Here is a 17,362-nt window from a genome sequence, read left to right on the forward strand (position 1 = left end):
TTTTGATAAGTATCGATAGTTATAACATCTCTAAGGATGCAGAATATAACAGCATAATTGGCATCCAGGAAAAATTCGCCCCCTCGATTTGGTCCTAACTGATTAATGCGTTGAAAATCAGGGGGAAGACCCCTTTCAGCAAAATACCTCCTTCCTGTGTGCGGTGAACAGTCTCATATTGCACTTCTGTTTTCTATTCAACCGTTCGGTGTTCGTTCTGGTAAAGTATTACATCAAAGTAAGCGAAAGAGTTTAAACAAATTCATCCATCCAAAAGGTAGAAGAGCCTAATGACTGACGTACCCAAACAATAAAAAGTGATGGAGTGTAAAAACGAAACAGTACGGTTGAGCTTGGATACTATCAAAGAAATCATTGCCAAAGATGAGCCAGATGTTGAAATCGTCAGCTTTGAGGAAGAACCTGGATCAGGGAGAGGAGATAATTACACATCAATGCTATATCGACTGCGTGTTATGGGCATGAAGCAGCAAAAAAATACTACAGAAAGGGTGAAATGGCAACGGGCTATCATCTATAAGGTAAGTCTACTTCATTCAACAGAACTTTTGCAGAATTTTCAGGTAATTCAATCATTAAATGACTCCTAAGGTATTGCCGGATTCACGAGAACGACGCGAGGCTTTCAAGAGTGAGACACTTTTCCGAAACGAGGTAGCATTTTACACAAGAGTATGGCCAGCTTTGAACGCTCTACAATCACGAGGACGTCGCGTATTCGACGGTGTGGCTAGAATATACACTGCGCGAGAAGATTTGATTGCAATGGAAGATTTGCGAGAACGTGGTTTCCAGATGGGTGACAGAAGAGTTGGACTACAATTGGAGCAGCTTCAACAAACACTGTCGGCCTTGGCAGGTTTTCATGCGCTTAGCCTGGCCTTAAAAGAATTGAGGCAAGTTTTGGTACATACTCCTCTCTGGTAACTAACTTGTTTCGAAAATTGAATTAACAGAAATGTAAAATATAAAATTTCAAGGCCAGAAAAGTTTGAAGAGTTGAGCAGACGGGGAGGCAATGGCGTTGAAGAAGCAATGTTTCGAGATGAGAACGCAGACTGGTACAGACAATATTACAGGGTAGCAGCGAATAATGCAATTAAAATGGTATCCGAAGCTCTGCCACCAATGGCAAAAGAGAGAAGGGAAGATGTCATGCAAAGATTACAAACTTTTTTGCACGAAGACACTTTCTTTCATACAATGAGCAAGTTAGCCGCTGCTCAAGGACCACTGACGGTATTTTGTCACGGTGACTGTTGGACCAACAACATTCTCTTTCGAGAAGAATCAGGTCCAGATTCCAAGGTTGGTAAGCAGACAAGAGTTATATTTCAGGTGCCTATCCGAACCCATGAATGAAATAATTTCTCAGGTGGTTTGCTTTGTTGATTTTCAACTATCTCGAGTCGGATCATTGGCCCTTGATTTGGCAAATCTTCTGTACTGTTGCACAAGTGGAGAAGTTAGACGTGTACACATGACATCTCTTTTACGCCATTACCACCTCCATTTGATTGCTGCCCTGGAGGTACTTGACGTTCAACAATCTTCAAGGGACCCTGCAACTATGTGGAACGTGTGAGTAAGAGAGATTCGGCATTGCACATATCTAACACGACCTACCTAAATGTATGAGTATAAGTTGCCCAAGCATTTTTGTAGCTCATCTATTGAAATTTATCACAGGTTGACCAAGGAAATTTGGGCTTGTGGAAGATTTGGGTTGGGCTTAGCACTGGACATGCTGCCGATAAGTACCTGTGCCAGCGACGAAGCCCCAAACTTGTATGAGGATGAAGAAGCAAGTGAAAAAAAGGAGGGGGCACAAGGTCCACCGCCGGGAGGTGCAGAATGTGCACGTCTGATGACAGATCTAGTGTTGGAGCTAATAGATAACGAAGCACTTTGATTATCTCTCATTAGTCAATGTATAGTAATAATAGAATTTGAATGTACTGTAATAGACTATCAAAAACCGGCGCGTTTAGGCAATTTTCGTTCCTTTTTTTTTTTGGTTTCCAAGAACCAGATCAAAAAATAATTGTACTAATATTTTATGTTCTATTGCATCGAAATAGATGAATAAACTTCATGTACTGGTACCCAATCTTTTAATTCATTTAACTTCTCTCTAGATCCTTATGTTTCTTTTTTTTGCTATACTATTTCAGTATATTGACATCATTCAACCTTATTTCCTATGAAATAACTTCATTAAGATCTTATATTACAAGATGATAGAGCGGTGCACAATAATTGATTCGGAGTAATAATATATATGTATGTATGTATATGTATGCAGTAGTGTATTGTACACGAAGATCATGAGTCGATATTATAATATTACGAATTATAATGCAGATACGAGAAGTTCATGGATGCATTCTAAAATCTGTTCACAGTTTACACAGAACGTGGTAATGATAAAAACAACGTTCCGTGTCTCTGGTTAAATTATTACTGTCTTGATTCTTTCCGCATGAAACACAAAGGGACTGTGTGTACGAAAAAGTGGTCGATAATAATATAGCTTACCTATTATTCATTCATTCATGATGAAATCAGATTCTAATGATAGTTATTATTGGTATTGGAATAATCGGCTTGCCCAGCATATCGGCGTTCTAAAAACTATTAGTGGTTGTCTGTTAACTCAGGCCCGGTAATGTTAAATAGGTGAATGTATAAATTTGAACCGGACGATATTTTGACGTAAACCTTTAGCCGTAACAATTTGCTGACCTATTTTTGTAACTAGTAAAATAATAAAAAATAAAGTATATTCCACAAAATAATATTACTAGCCAAGATAACGAAACTTTACTGCGATGGTCAGGACCTTAAAAGCATGAGGAAAAAATATCAGGATAAAAGAAGACCCGCCTAAAATGCCATATAAATATTTCAGTACATGGTAATACATTTCATGGAATTATTGGCATAGGTGCACGAGAAAACGAATGAAATAAGTGCGTTAGACACCACTTTCCACTTACACGACAACCACTAAAATCCTGATTTCTTTGTTATACTGGTTTAATTTACAGAAAATGATCAAGTTACGCTTGTTGAGGTGGTGTATGTGGTGGTGGTTGTGTCGCCTGTGGCTGAGGGCTAGGTGGTTGTTGCTGCTGCGGTTGCGGCTGCTGTTGTTGCTGAGAATTAGTTGCTTGCCATGGGGGATGTTGACTTTGCTGTTGTTGCTGTTGTTCCTGAGCCAGCCGTTGGTGAGCTTGTTGTCGAGCACGAAATTCTGCAGCCTTCAATTGTTCCAGATGGAACTGCTGACGTTCTGTAATCAACTGTTGACGTTGATACTCGAGTCCTTCTCGTTCACGTTCCATAGTTGTTTCGAGTTCCTCGAAATGACGTAGTTTTATTTCCAGTTTTTTCATTTGAGTTTCCACCAGCAATGCTACCAACGATTTGATCTTTCTTTCCTCTACAGCTGCCAAGTGTTTTGCCTTGACAGCCGCAGCTGCCAATGCAGCTGCCGCTGCAGATTGTAGTTGGGCATCTCTGACAACCTGGATAACGGTAAGTGAAAAATGATGACACCTTATAACCATAAATTGTCTGGCCAGCACCAAGACGCACTGGCTGATAGCAATAAATACCTTATCTCGCTTTTCTTTAGCCTCTGATTCTTCGCCATCTGCCTTGGATTTCGCATCGTCTTCGCCATCCTTCGAGTCAACATCCATTTTGTCTGATTGGTCACGCTCACTCTCCACTACGACTTCTTCTTTTTTCAGCGTTTGTGGTGATACCATTGGCCCATCTGTTTCCTCCTTAACTTTGAGATCCTGTGTGTCATCTTTTTTACTGTCAGCAGTGGAGGCTTGAGGAGAAGTAGCACTGGCGGAAGACGAACCAGCTGTAGTGGCTGGTACAACAGGATCTTCCGGAGGTTCTGGAGGGCCTGTTCCTGCAATACCAGATTGCGCAAGCCCTGCCGATGGGTCAAATTTGCCTAAACGTAATGACCACGGATTAAGCATAGGTATTCGAATTGAGAGAGCATTTCGGGGTTGTGAAAACTTACCATCTGGATTAGTACTAGCTTGAACATTTCGTAAATGTTGATCGAGCAACGCAGCAGGCACTTGATCTTTGATAGCTGCAAATTCTTCCATTGCTGCTTTAGCAGCGCTAGCAGCTACTCTCGGATCAACAACTGAAGCTAGGAATGCAACGGTGCTCATTACTGGATTACCAGCCTTTGAAAATGGAACTGGCTGGTAAGCGAGTGGTCCTAAGCCTTCGGGACCACCTTCTTCGAGGTATGGGTCCTCAATGGGAAGCCGTAGGAAGTGAAGTATGCATTCATCTTGAGTACGGGATCCAACGTGTTCGCAAACTTTATTCCAATCATCTTTATGGAGCTCCAAGCCTTCTAACAATAATAGTGTTTCCTGTTCTGTCCAATCGCGGGTAGCTCCAGCAGCCTGCTTGCTTTTCAAAACAGCAGGTTTTCTCGAATACTGATCAACCTTAAGACCGAAGTTTGCCATCACACCTATACCGCTCTTTTCTTCTGGTCCCACGGCTGCAACTATGGGTTTCTTCTCCAAATCTAATAAGGACTTTGCAGCACTTGTTGGTTGAGGAGTCTTAGGTGGATTTGGATTAACAGGAGCCAAACCAGATGGAGTATCTGATAGAACATGAAAATGGGAAGTAGGCGGCGGACCCATTGGAGTTGGACGGGATTCTGCGTCAACCTGGTAATTAATAAGACCCCATTGCTCCAAAAACGCGTGGACCCGCATGATGGCACATACATCTCCTGCCAAATTACGTCTGAAAACATGAAACCGCGTTATATTGTCACTCTATTAAATTCACTTCGGAACGAACCAATAAGCAGCTCGAAACAAAACTATTTTCCCTTACCTGCAAGCAGTCGATGTGATATACTCGGTTGGATTCAGTCGATATGTATCTATCATAAAGTTACGATACGCTAGGTAAATCTCAGGTGTTTTGGACTTATTCTTGCCATTGAAGAATTCCGATAAAGCACGCTTTTCAATAGTATGTATTGAGTTGTAATCGAACCAAGCCGAATAACTGGGTACAACGATGTGATGTGTTTGTTCAGTCACATTGTCTTCTGGCTCATCGCCTTTAGCACCTTCTCCTCGTTCTTTACTAGCGTCACGCTCTTCCCTCTCCTGAGTTCCTTGTGTGCTTCCTTTATCACCTTAAAATATTAGGATCATTTTTGGAGTGGACATTGCAATTCTACACTACATGCACATGTAGAATACGAATAAGAACTAATGAGTTTCACACACCATCTGAAGGTTCGTCCAGATCAGCCATATTGCCAGACTTTAGCGGTTGCAGTTCGCTGTCCTGTTTTTTGTTCCCGGTTGCTGATAAACTGCCACTACTGCCTGTAACACCGCTACCTGGACCAACTGTAGCAGGATTGGCAGGACTGGCCACTACCTCTATTATCCTAGGCTCAGCTGGGGGATCTTCCATGCCTTGGGTCAGGTCTTCTTCTTCATCGACACCACCACGGGATTTTTTTGGCGTAGCTGAAGCAGATGAGGAGCCTTGGATTCCTGCAGGTCCACGACCACTGTAAAAAATCATGGTCATATGAAAATACAAATATGGTTTAAAATTATACGTGACAAAGGATATACCGAGAATTTGCTGTAAGATGGGAAACTCATTTCCTTAAAAATACATACCTCTTGCGTTTTCCGATCTTTGGCGGAGGGCTCGGAGACCGTTTACGCTTTTGTTTTTTTGCAGAAGCAGGCGGCGGTGGATGAGCTGGTTGAGCCATTAGGTCTTCGACAGACAACCGATGTTTGTGGACTCGTTTTTGTCCATTGTCATCCACGTCATAGTCTTCTTCAGTCATCCATTCGTTATACTGATCAAGATCCAAAGCCCAAGTAGCAGATACACGATAAGGGGGTCTGTCATCAATACTTTTATTACTTTTTAATATTTGCCGAGGAACAATGTAGATATGGTAACAACAAGAATTTAAATTCATGAAAAGTAGCTGCTATTTGGTTGTCTCATACCTCCCACTTGTGTTTCCAACTCCTATCGGGCCTTCAGGGAAGTCCCATGGAAGATCTAGTGTTGCCCATGAATCGTGACTGTCGGGAAAGTAATACCAATGAAGCAGTACAGAACGATCACGTCTGAAGCATGGTCGAGCATATTCCTCCTCTAGTGGATCAACTGGTGGATAAATTATATGGGTTGCATCTGCCTCTGCCTCTGCAATGGTTCCCTGGTGACGACGAACGACTTCTTTTACTTTAGTAGCTGTTGCCTTGTCAACTTCAGGTCTAACGTATACACAGGGTATAGTCATGCACCGATTTTGAACCAAGGCTCGCTCTGCCGCTACTAACATTTCTATCGCACGATCCATACGAGATCCAGACTGAAAGATAAAAAAAGAAATGAAGCTGATAGTCGATAGGTTAATCCATTGAGAACTCAGCGTGGTAAATAGACCACCTTGCCAACTTGGAAGTCAAAACGTCTCCATCCTTGTTCTTGTTTGAATCGAAACGCAGTAGCTAATATTTGGCACAGGCCACCACCAGGTTTGAAGTCTAAGAAGCATTTCATCTGAAGACAAAGAAATCAGTTATTGGCCAGTTGACGATACATTAAAATGCAATGAATCTGACAATTTCTATTAGGTCTATAACTCAAGTTGTGAAGCTCATATTTTTTCTACAAGTGAAATTTTTTGAAAATACAAACAATGAAAGTTTCTCATTATTGAAACTTGCAGGGTGAATGGGATACAGTGAACCAGAGAGGCGGGAAACGTGTGAAACTTGTGAGATTAGAAATTTTTAAATCTTTTTTGGTTGCTGCTATTGAATAGTTTTGAATGGATGAAAGGTACTCACAGGAAGCCTTGTCATTGGCGGTTTTGACACATTTTTACCGAGGTTATCCTCTTGGAATTGTAAAAGCTGTACCACCAAAGTGGCAAGACTTTTATTAGTGGGTGGATCCGTTTGAACATACTATAAAATAAATAACAAATTTGCGAATGAATAAACAGATTGATTAAAAATTAAGCGAATTTGGAATCGGGACGCCTAAGACGCCGGCCTCACCTTTTTACAGTTTTTCAGTAGCCACTGTTTCACTGCATCCAATTGACCTAGAATATCCGGGGACTCGAAAAATTTCCCGTTTGGACCACCGTCCTTCTTCGGACCTAAGGCGATCATTTTTTACCCGGTTTTCACTCAAAATCCACCGACACTTGAGGAAAACAACGCTTCACCACCCGCAAACATCACTCATCTCAACGCTTGAAGTTGGTAATGATAGGGATCAGAAACCCGTTTGTATGGCAAGCCTGTATTCACGACTTCGGCTGCAAACGCTGTCTTGAGATTCCAAACGAATTTTTCTCGCTTCCTATTTCCGATTTATGTGAGAACACTAAAAACTATGATTGAAAAAACTCTTTCAAATCAGTTTTATATTTTGAAAATCTCTAGAGTAAAAGTAAACGATGAATTATGCAGATTTCGAGCTTCTGTTAACGGAGCTTTTCGGTAGCCTGCGCGACGTGCGCGAATTCCTGCGAACTCGAGTGGTACGTATCTGAACTTCTGTTTGCACTTTTACATTTGCAAAAGTGACTCGCAAGCAAAATGTCTGTGTCAAAAGAAGATTTGGATGTCAACGAGGTGTTCGATCATATACTTTTTGGTGAAGAAATAGCAGAAAAAGCTGGATTCGAGGAAGGTTATAAAGTAGGGAGAACACAGTTATTAGAACCCTATCACTTGGGATATCACAGGGCAAGTCAGGTAGCCGCTGAGCTGGGTTATTATAGCGGTGTCTTGGAGTATAACCTGAAAACGAATTCATTTCCTGAAAAAGCAGCTTCTTTAGCAAAGAAATTGCGAATGGATATCGACAACTTCCCCAGACATAACTCGCAAGAAATTGACATACTAAAGTTATTGGAAGATATAAAATTAAAATACAGTCGAATTTGTTCGCTGGCAAAGATCAAATCAACGTATCCAGAAATGGATAAACTTAATTTCTAAGCACTTTGAAGAAAGAGAAAAATACCTTGGCAACCAAAATCCATAACGATATTGAATTAATACTGCACATATTAAACATGTCTACATATGATGAGCACTTTGAGAAAGTATTGAGTTTTTTGCAAACATATCAATCTCTGGTCAATTCCCACCTGACTGATTTCATTACTGAAGATTTGTGGACCACCTGCTTACCAGATAAGCTGCGAAAGGAGTTGGAAACTCTAGGTTCTGATTTTGTTTGCAAGAATTATTGGAATGACGTTGATCACAGTACTCCAGAATTGAACAAATTTCTCAAAGCTATTGATTCCCTAGCTTTGGAGAAATGTAATCTTGTGTACGATGCGAGAGATGTTCCCAAATTATTTTCAACTTGGGGACTTGAGCTTCAAGAGTCAGACTTGACAAATTGCACAGGAAAACTTGAATTTATGAATGACAAAAAATCATACGAGGTAGAAATTATGGCAAAAGTTACCTCTGCATTAGCAAAGTTCCATTCAAGTATAATTGTTGATGCTGGAGCAGGAAAAGGTTATCTTTCAGAACAGATATGTCAAAACTATGGAGTCCCTGTGCTAGCAATTGATTCATCGCATATCACTCACAAAGGCGCTATACGAAGGCAAAATATTATCAAGAAGAAGTTTGGCCCACCATCTAAACTGGTACAATTTTGTCCAGAATAATTTTTGTCTTGATTTTAACGAAATTACATAATTTCTTTCAATTATTGGTCCAGGTTCATTACTTAGTACATAGCATCGACGACTCTACAGACTTTTCAAATCTAGTAAAGCTATATTCTCCAGGATGGAATTCAAAACAAAGTTTAACCATCACCGGCCTGCATACTTGTGGGTCTTTAGGACAGTCTGTTATAAAAGCTTTTCTACAGTCAGACTGCATAAAATCTCTCTGTGTAGTCACATGCTGCTACCACTTGGCAGAAACATCACTCAGCGGGAAATTAAAATTGACTAAAAATGCAAAGATGTTAGCTCAACAGTCCATTGAGCGAGTTCGTAAAAATAATCATCATTTGTCTCCCACGTTGTTCTATAGAGCAGTTATTCAAGTACTGCTAAATTCTCTAGGTTTGTGTTGTACTATTTTTTGTAGTGTAAACCAATGATAAATGTAAACTGATCGTTGAAAAAATTTTTTATCACAGGTATATCCAATGTTAAGACTGGACGTAGCGCAGTTGCAGAAGACTTTGTCACATATGCACAATGGGTGCTGAGAAAAATTGTCCTGAACTCAAATCAGATCCCTTCGCAGGATATGATTAAAGAGGTGTACCAAGCTCATGAAAATTTAAAATGGAAAATGGAAATATTTCAAATGTTAAGGGTCTGTCTAGGTTCTGTCGTTGAATCTGCCATCTTATTAGATAGAATAACATACTTGAAGGCAAGTAAGGCTTGTTCTAACTTTGCCTTAGTACGACTTTTTGATCCAGTCAAATCTCCAAGGTGCTACGCAATTATAGCACTTAAATAATTAATATAAACAGTTTAAATAATAATGTAAATAGTATTATCATATGGAATGGTTTTTATTCTGATAAATTAAACTTAAAAAATTCTATTCAATATCACAAAGTTCTTTCAATCACAGCAACAAGAGAAAAGGAATGCAAATATTGCTAAAAAACTCATATTTTGTTACACACTGTATTATTAATCAGAAGCGTTATTTAATATGCTAATAGAGATCTCGAGACATAGAGTAACAATTTATAGTCAAGTTTGAAGTAATAATTAACGACCTACAAATAGCAGTCTTTAATAATTCCGTGTCATACTTCTGTAAACACTAGTTGCTTAAATTATTAGAGGTTTTCGGTATTACCAGATTCCAAATAATCCATAACTGATGAATAACCCTCCTCCTGTACTATAGGTGCTAGGATTCCGGTTGGCATCTGACCATTCCGCTTTCTGCATATACTACAGTTGCAGAGTCCTCGACATGGTGGACACACCCAGTTCTGCGAATAAGATCGTACGCACATATAAAAAAACGATAAAAACATCTAAGCTACACAAGTCTTGTGTACCAATATCTTACGGGATCTTTGAGGGCAACAACAGCATCTTCGCCATATCTGCCGCGCAAACAAGGGCCACAAAATTGTCCTCTGATACCAATACATTCCCCGGATCTGCATATCGTTTTTGTATCCAAGGTCTTTTGTCTACATTGATGGCAGCTTATGCCGTTTGTTTTACAGTATATTTTACCAGTACTTCTTTCTGCAACGTTCAACAACTGTTCCTCAGTTACTTCCTCAGGAGAACGTATGTTATCCGGGTTGTAATCAGATTTCGATATCTTATGAACAACTTTTCTTCTGAGTTGATCATCTTCATCGTTAGATGAACCAGTAGACTCCTCACTTTCCTCTTCTTTTTCTTCATCTCCTTCACCATACAACATCCATCTCATCATAGCAATTTCTCGTTCAAAGGGAACTGCCCAACGGAAAAGAACCTTCAATTTAGGCCGCTTGCGGCGTCTCTTGCCATCTTTTGCATCAACAAGTTCTTCTGAATCTGACAAAGATATGCTTGTCTTCACACTTTGACGCGTATTGTACTTTCGACGAATGTCCAGGTTTCTTTTTTTTTGCAAACATCCACTTGATTTCTTATTTGGTTTACGTCTCTGTCTTATTGGCTCATTTTCATCATTACTATCGACTTCAGAATCCTCTGAGTTCTTAGGTAGTGGTACAGGCGGTGGCTTTAAATCTGCCGTTTCTTTTTTCAGGTCTTTGAAGAATTCCGAAAACTGTAAGCGATTAGGATTTAATTGTTTAGCTAATGCTTCGATATAAGTATGAATCCATAATAGAGGTTAGTAACGGTTTACTCACAAATGCGTTCCTCTCCGCGATATTTTTTCTCCTGATAGCATCATAATCTTCGTCTGCCATATTTTATACAAGTCTTTTTAAAAACTGAGTATTTTTTCAGGTATTTGATAGCTAATGAATAACTAGAAATTATGACACTACAGCTACAGGTGATGACGCTAAAAACGAAGTGGCGTCTCTGAAAAAGGCGCGAAATTTCCGCGCAGGCGCCAGATTTTGGAGCCAACTTTCGGAATTTAATTGAAGCGGCCGTGAATACGGTTAAGGTCAAGATTAGGGTCGAGGAATTAGGTCAGGATAGTTGCTTCACACCCTAAACAATCCGAAGAGATCTCAGCTTAATTGACAAATGGTTATCACGCTCTGAAATCTCAATTATTTGTATAATACTTTTATTAACTACGTAGACTAATAATACGCGCAGAATGCCAATTAATTGATAATGGTACATTCGTGATGCATACGATAATCCTCACTTTAATCGTATTTACAGACCCTTTGGAGTCACAGCTAGAATTCAGCCGTTTAATCCAAAATCGTCAACAAAATTTTATTGTTTCACAGATCAAGTAACTCCCTGTACCTGCTAATACAAGTGTTGATTCAACAACGAATTATTTCCGCATATACTCCAATCCTACGGTCTGCATCAACGAATATAGGTAATTATTATATTCGCTATAATTCAACGACCTGTGACCTGGTATGCGCTAATTGTCGTAACAACAAATTAGGCGCTTATTCATAATAAGTTTGATCAACTTTGTGATGTATCAATGTTTCCATTTCTATTGGGATATTATTGTATATCTTGGCGTCATTCAGCAAACGCGTGCCACGGTCACAGCTGACAATATGATCGGCCACTCACAAACCTATTTATCATTTTATTGTCAGAGTAATCTCGACGTACTGTATGTATATACTTTAAACTTTACACAAACTTATGTACTAGATGTGCACAGCTGCAGCTGATATCCAACACAGCTACGCGACAAAACTGAACGTAATTATTAGCATTATAATATGATCGGGTCATATTTGAAGATCTACTACACTTGCAGACGTTCGCGACATTGGAATACTGCACGCGATATAATTCTACTATAATAATATGCATGCAACCATAAAGTCTAAAATTCTATCGTCTTCGTCAATGATGAGTTAATTGTATTGTGTAGGACGCTGATATACATATGTTGTAACGTAACCGTTGAGAATTAAAGCCTGGTTAAAGTTCGCCAATAAAACGATTACAGTAGACAAAATTTTCCCCTACTTTGCTTCATTGACCCGGTCTTTATTTGGTCCACTCGCTTTTTTTGTTACATCATGCGCAACCTTTTTACTAACATCCAATTAACCCTTTTCGTGCGTTAATTTAAATATCACAAACACATACACCTTCTATTTTCATGTCTTAACTCAAGTCGCGATCACGTACGTGATATCACATAAAAACACGGGGTTATTCTCTATTTTCCATTCTCCCATCGGCTCGCGAAGAAATACGGTCAATATCCCCGCGGGGTTTCATCTGTGCTATTTTCTGATGGCTCTGCAGATCGATCTGGTTTTTCAAAAATAATTTACTGTAAATCAATGACGTCTAATTATGCCAATAAAAATATCGTCCTAAATTGAACTCTGAATTACAACTTTACAACTGCAATATATAAATATCTTCTTTTTTTTTAATGGAATCAAATTTGAAAATTAATTACGCTGGCTACAATAAGCAGCTTAAGGATAACCGACAAATTATTAGGGGTCAAATTAGCTACTTCGAGTGTGGTCTGCAATCACTTTATTCTCTCTCGGTGCTATGGCTTATCAGCGGGTTTATGTACACACTTGAATATATATAATACTTGGATTTTGTCGTGTTCTGCAAGTTAAATTATTGCGTACCCAAGAGTAGTATTTACTGTCTACACAGAGCATAGTAGCATTTACTTAGGCAGCTGGTGCCCCGCTCCCGTCCTCGCAGATCGGGAGGTTTTCGTTTCTTGGGACATAAAACGTGAGCTCCACACCGCACCACGGTCAGTAGTTTGATTTGGCCCGGTGGAACAACATTTCGTGGGTTGCGCTTCAGTTCGAATAGGTTTCCCCTAAATAATATTCCCCCTATTTCTATTCAAACCTTGCATACACCTTTCAATACATACGTAGGGTAAGTATACAATTGTTTTCAAGCCCGACTGTTATTTCATTCGAAAATAGCATTTACACTTATGTATTTTGCACACGATTTTACAACAAAATGATTTTTTTTTTGCAATTCCATAAGTATACGCATCTTGATCAGGAATAATGAGACCCTTGTCAAGACTAGCCCTGCGATCCTTCGGGAGTAAGGGAACCCCGAGGCAAAATAGCCATCATCGTGCTCATCAGATCCAGAGTTCGAGGAGTATAAGTTCTCAGGAGGTTTTTGACCGAGAATCAAAATATGGAGCACACAATTACCACCCTCTACCTGTAGCTCTTCATAAAGCTGAGGGTGCGTGTATGTGGGATGTCGAAGGAAAACGTTACTACGATTTCCTCAGCGCTTATTCAGCGGTGAATCAAGGCCATTGTCACCCAAGGATTTACAAGGCCATGATCGACCAGGCGAAGACCCTGACTTTGACATCCCGGGCTTTTTATTCCGATGTACTGGGAGAATTCGAAGAGTACCTAACGAAACTTTTCGGGTGAGTTAGTTTTACGGTGGCCTAGATCTAATAGATCTACTCCAGAAATAATTCTCACTGACGTGACATTCCAAAGCGAAAGAAACGGAATGTTTAAAAACGTAACGCAACACGCGTGTTGTTATACATAGCATGTCATTTGAGCACAGTGGCTGATAGTGGCGGACGTCTAATGCCGTAATGTACTTGACGATCACACGGATGTGTCAACCGCATATCTGTACATTTATTGTTAGTATAATACTCGTAAAATAGTAGTTTGCGAAATATATTAACGCACGTTGAGATTCTATTGCTTTCATTTTATTGTTATTGATTTTTATGTCACGATCTGGAACAATCTGTGAGACTCGAAGAGATTGCGAAACGAACAATTCACGATAAAAAGTGATTACAACGTTTCGGCAATCCTGATCAATAACGATAACATCTAGTTGGTAAAAATCCCTATCTTCGATTATTTGAAAATATTATCATGCAACTGCAGTAGGGGCAGGTCAAGGTCCGAAATTGCGAATAATACGATGTAAGACTATTCTAATTTTATCAGCCTTCTGCGGTTCAATGTGGAAATGATAAGTGAAAAAAAATTTCAGAATCACTGTAACATTTGTTATTATCAGTTACAGCGAGAATCTTTTTCCGCGTTGAATAACACTGGAATGTACAATCTTGAATTCAATTCAAGTATTGCTTTTTTCACAGATTAGGGCAGGGATTTTCTCGAATTATTTATATATCACTCGAGTACTTTCTGCGGTAAACGCCAAACACATTGTGATCGATAAAACATAGATATATTGATAAAGTATAGCGGGACATTGTGATTTAAAGCTGACCTGCAGATAAAATCGGTAGAGATGATCGTGTACTGTGAATAATCCCACACGTTTATCTTATAGGAAAAAAACTCAATTGTTGATTACTCCAAGGTTAAAGATTCGCAATCCCTTCGGCTGGGCCATAGATATATCATAATTTTTAGCATGCGTGTCGTAGAAAAAAAAAAAAAAAAATAGATTCGATAACCGGTTTCCGTTGGGGTATAATATTGCACATATTATGCCAACGTTCTCTTTATTTTTTTACTATAATAACTGTACGGCGGGGATCAACTTCGATTAACTTTCTCATGGCTACGTTTTTTTTTTTGTTTGTAAAAAACAAAGAGAAAAAAAACTGGGAACGAACGTTGCAGACTAATTACGGATCGTTATAGATTTCTCTGAACCCAAAGCGAAATCGAACGATTTTCATTTGATTATTATACCGACCACCTTATGGTGGAACAACTAGAAAAATTGCACAATTATTTCGGATATGGTCTAGTTTTATCGAAACTACATTTTAATCGTACCTCGATTGCCAAATGTGTTTGAAATATGAAAAATTTTTCAATATGATGCGGTGCTGTATCGTGACACAATTCTCTTTGTGCTTCAGGTACGACAAATGGTTGCCGATGAATACAGGAGTGGAGGGCGGTGAGACGGCCTGTAAGTTGGCGCGCAGGTGGGGTTACTCGTCCAAAAAGATCCCCGAAAATTCGGCAAAGATCATTTTCGCCGAAGGGAATTTTTGGGGTAGGACTATGAGCGCGATCTCCTCTAGTACAGACCCAGTTAGCTACTCTGGGTTCGGTCCCTTCATGCCAGGTTTTGAAGTAATCCCCTACGACGATCTCAAAGCCCTAGACAAAGCCCTTGCGGATCCAAACGTGTGCGCTTTCATGGTCGAACCGATTCAGGGCGAAGCGGGGGTCGTCGTACCTAAAGTGAGTGGGAATAATTCGGGTTCGATTTGATTTTTGGCTTAGCGAAGTGGGGGGGTAAAACGAAAAATTAATTTCTTATTTCAATCGAAGGACGGCTATCTGAGGGGAGTGAGGGAGCTTTGTACGAAACACAACGTCCTGTGGATCGCAGATGAGGTTCAAACTGGGCTGGCTAGAACGGGGAAGCGTTTGGCGGTGGACCACGAAGGCGTAAGGCCGGATATAGTTATCCTGGGTAAAGCGTTATCCGGAGGATTTTACCCTGTATCAGGAGTCCTGTCCGACGATCGCGTGATGCTTCTTATAAAACCAGGAGAGCACGGCTCGACATACGGCGGTAATCCTTTGGGTGCGAGGATCGGGTTAGCGGCATTGAAAGTACTGGAGGAAGAGAAACTCGCGGAAAGAGCAGAGAAACTTGGAAATATCCTTAGGGATGAGCTGCGTAAGCTACCGAACGATATCGTCACATTGGTACGAGGAAAGGGGTTGCTCAACGCTATTGTGATAGACAAAAGTAAGCTCATAAAAATAAATTTAATGCTAACAGATGTTGCTTTATTCATTTGAATTTTCTTCTTCTTGTAGACATTGACGCCATGGATATTTGTATGAAATTCCGGGACGAAGGACTCTTGGCGAAACCTACACATGGTCACATAATTAGACTCGCCCCACCGCTAGTCATATCCGAGGAACAGCTGATGGAGTCAGTGGAAATTATGTCAAAAGTGATATCGAGTTATCGGAAATGAATCCGAATTTACATCCGGAATGACTGATTCGAATTGTATCTTAACTAAAAGTTTATGGTCCATTATTTCTTGTCAATAAAACACCTAATATTCTCTTACGTTAGACAATAATCGATACCCATTCCTGTATTATATATCTTGCGAATCTTTTTTGTATCCTTCGACAGGTATTTTCTTCGTACCAGAAACCCGACGCTTACACATCGTCTTCTTATTCTTTTTCATTTCTATTCTAACGCAGAATTTTTGTATCTGGATGCGACATCGGTGAGCTAACCAGTAGAGGTATGCATGTATACATGTATGTGTACATGTAGATAATTGTTCCTTCCAGGTAGAACCGGACCGGAGACAAGAGGACGGTAAAGTTACATCCGCAACGAAATCTGCGAGTCTCGTCCCTGTTAAAAATTGTGTTGAAAAACTACCTGCCGGAATGTTACAACAACGGTGTAACGTATGAGATTCAGTTGAGTCAATAAACTTTGCACATAGGACATGAGTAGTTTTGGAAGATTGAATGGGCTTCGCTATATGTAATTTTACATTCGAAGAAATAGCACTGCAAGCGCACACCGCACTCTTTTGTGTGTTTATTTCGTCTTCATTTAAGGTCAGTTCAATCGTGTTCAATCACAATTTTTTGTTTACCAACATTGCACGCGTACGCCGCATTTCATTTCATTTGTGGTTTGAATATTTGACCCGTAATTTTTCCGTCAATTTCATGTATTTCACACGTGTTAAGAGTTTTTTCTTTTGTTGATCTACAAATTTTTCCCATTGGGATACTGCAATATTTCTACTCCAAAAAGCTCAAAATTAGTAATAACTCGATCAATTTTATAGATAAATAAATTTAACTTGTGAATTCGGATCCTTGAGATCAAAATACATCAGAATAGCTTATAAGACAGAATTGAAAAAATCCAAGGGGTACCGATTCGATTTTTGGGCTAAAAATGAAATATTTTGAAAATTTATTATGGGGCACTTTTCATACATATTTTGACCTCGGGAACACGAATTTTTTCCATCAAGACGTCCTTGATTTTTTACTTTTCGAAAGAATAAATTGGAGATAACTCGATCAATTGAGATTTCTGGGATCAAAAGACATTGAATAGTATATGAAACGAAACGTTGAT

The 17,362-nt window shown here is 39.6% G+C and overlaps 6 protein-coding genes across 9 annotated transcripts; 4 read left to right on the plus strand and 2 right to left on the minus strand.

Moving 5' to 3' along the window:
• Positions 1-137: 137 nt before the first annotated feature.
• Positions 138-2,126, plus strand: LOC105693451. 2 transcript variants are annotated; one of them, XM_048649106.1, is made up of 6 exons: positions 138-220; positions 278-542; positions 613-917; positions 1,002-1,329; positions 1,397-1,602; positions 1,711-2,126. In XM_048649106.1, the coding sequence occupies exons 2-6, from the start codon at positions 321-323 to the stop codon at positions 1,931-1,933; spliced, it is 1,284 nt and encodes a 427-aa protein (XP_048505063.1). In that variant the 5' UTR covers positions 138-220; positions 278-320; the 3' UTR covers positions 1,934-2,126. The 2 variants fall into 2 exon arrangements, with proteins under 2 accessions (XP_048505063.1, XP_012268814.2); XM_012413391.3 differs by having other exon boundaries at positions 172-542.
• LOC105693448 (SWI/SNF complex subunit SMARCC2) lies at positions 2,119-7,420 on the minus strand. 3 transcript variants are annotated; one of them, XM_012413388.3, is made up of 10 exons: positions 7,143-7,420; positions 6,930-7,049; positions 6,526-6,639; positions 6,078-6,448; positions 5,733-5,966; positions 5,325-5,617; positions 4,921-5,230; positions 4,070-4,827; positions 3,642-3,997; positions 2,119-3,551 (listed from the first exon to the last, which is right to left on the minus strand). In XM_012413388.3, the coding sequence occupies exons 1-10, from the start codon at positions 7,257-7,259 to the stop codon at positions 3,084-3,086; spliced, it is 3,141 nt and encodes a 1,046-aa protein (XP_012268811.2). In that variant the 5' UTR covers positions 7,260-7,420; the 3' UTR covers positions 2,119-3,083. The 3 variants fall into 3 exon arrangements, with proteins under 3 accessions (XP_012268811.2, XP_012268810.2, XP_012268809.2); XM_012413387.3 differs by having other exon boundaries at positions 4,921-5,221; positions 5,733-5,978; XM_012413386.3 differs by having other exon boundaries at positions 5,733-5,978.
• Positions 7,421-7,619: 199 nt separating this feature from the next.
• Positions 7,620-8,096, plus strand: LOC105693454. The gene has a single exon (XM_012413394.3). The coding sequence runs from the start codon at positions 7,692-7,694 to the stop codon at positions 8,094-8,096; it is 405 nt and encodes a 134-aa protein (XP_012268817.2). The 5' UTR covers positions 7,620-7,691.
• A 77-nt stretch (positions 8,097-8,173) lies between these two features.
• LOC105693452 (probable methyltransferase-like protein 25) lies at positions 8,174-9,697 on the plus strand. Its single transcript, XM_012413392.3, has 3 exons — positions 8,174-8,767; positions 8,842-9,196; positions 9,274-9,697. The coding sequence occupies exons 1-3, from the start codon at positions 8,174-8,176 to the stop codon at positions 9,603-9,605; spliced, it is 1,281 nt and encodes a 426-aa protein (XP_012268815.2). The 3' UTR covers positions 9,606-9,697.
• Positions 9,698-9,764: 67 nt separating this feature from the next.
• Positions 9,765-11,345, minus strand: LOC105693453 (cell division cycle-associated protein 7-like). Its single transcript, XM_012413393.3, has 3 exons — positions 10,984-11,345; positions 10,176-10,898; positions 9,765-10,095 (listed from the first exon to the last, which is right to left on the minus strand). Exons 1-3 carry the CDS (start codon positions 11,041-11,043, stop codon positions 9,937-9,939), a joined length of 942 nt encoding a protein of 313 aa, XP_012268816.2. The 5' UTR covers positions 11,044-11,345; the 3' UTR covers positions 9,765-9,936.
• A 1,641-nt stretch (positions 11,346-12,986) lies between these two features.
• LOC105693450 (ornithine aminotransferase, mitochondrial) lies at positions 12,987-16,312 on the plus strand. Its single transcript, XM_012413389.3, has 5 exons — positions 12,987-13,159; positions 13,277-13,685; positions 15,129-15,459; positions 15,550-15,976; positions 16,048-16,312. The coding sequence occupies exons 2-5, from the start codon at positions 13,300-13,302 to the stop codon at positions 16,212-16,214; spliced, it is 1,311 nt and encodes a 436-aa protein (XP_012268812.2). The 5' UTR covers positions 12,987-13,159; positions 13,277-13,299; the 3' UTR covers positions 16,215-16,312.
• Positions 16,313-17,362: the final 1,050 nt, after the last annotated feature.

Source organism: Athalia rosae, chromosome 1, assembly GCF_917208135.1.
Source record: "Athalia rosae chromosome 1, iyAthRosa1.1, whole genome shotgun sequence".
Lineage (NCBI taxonomy): Eukaryota > Metazoa > Arthropoda > Insecta > Hymenoptera > Athaliidae > Athalia > Athalia rosae.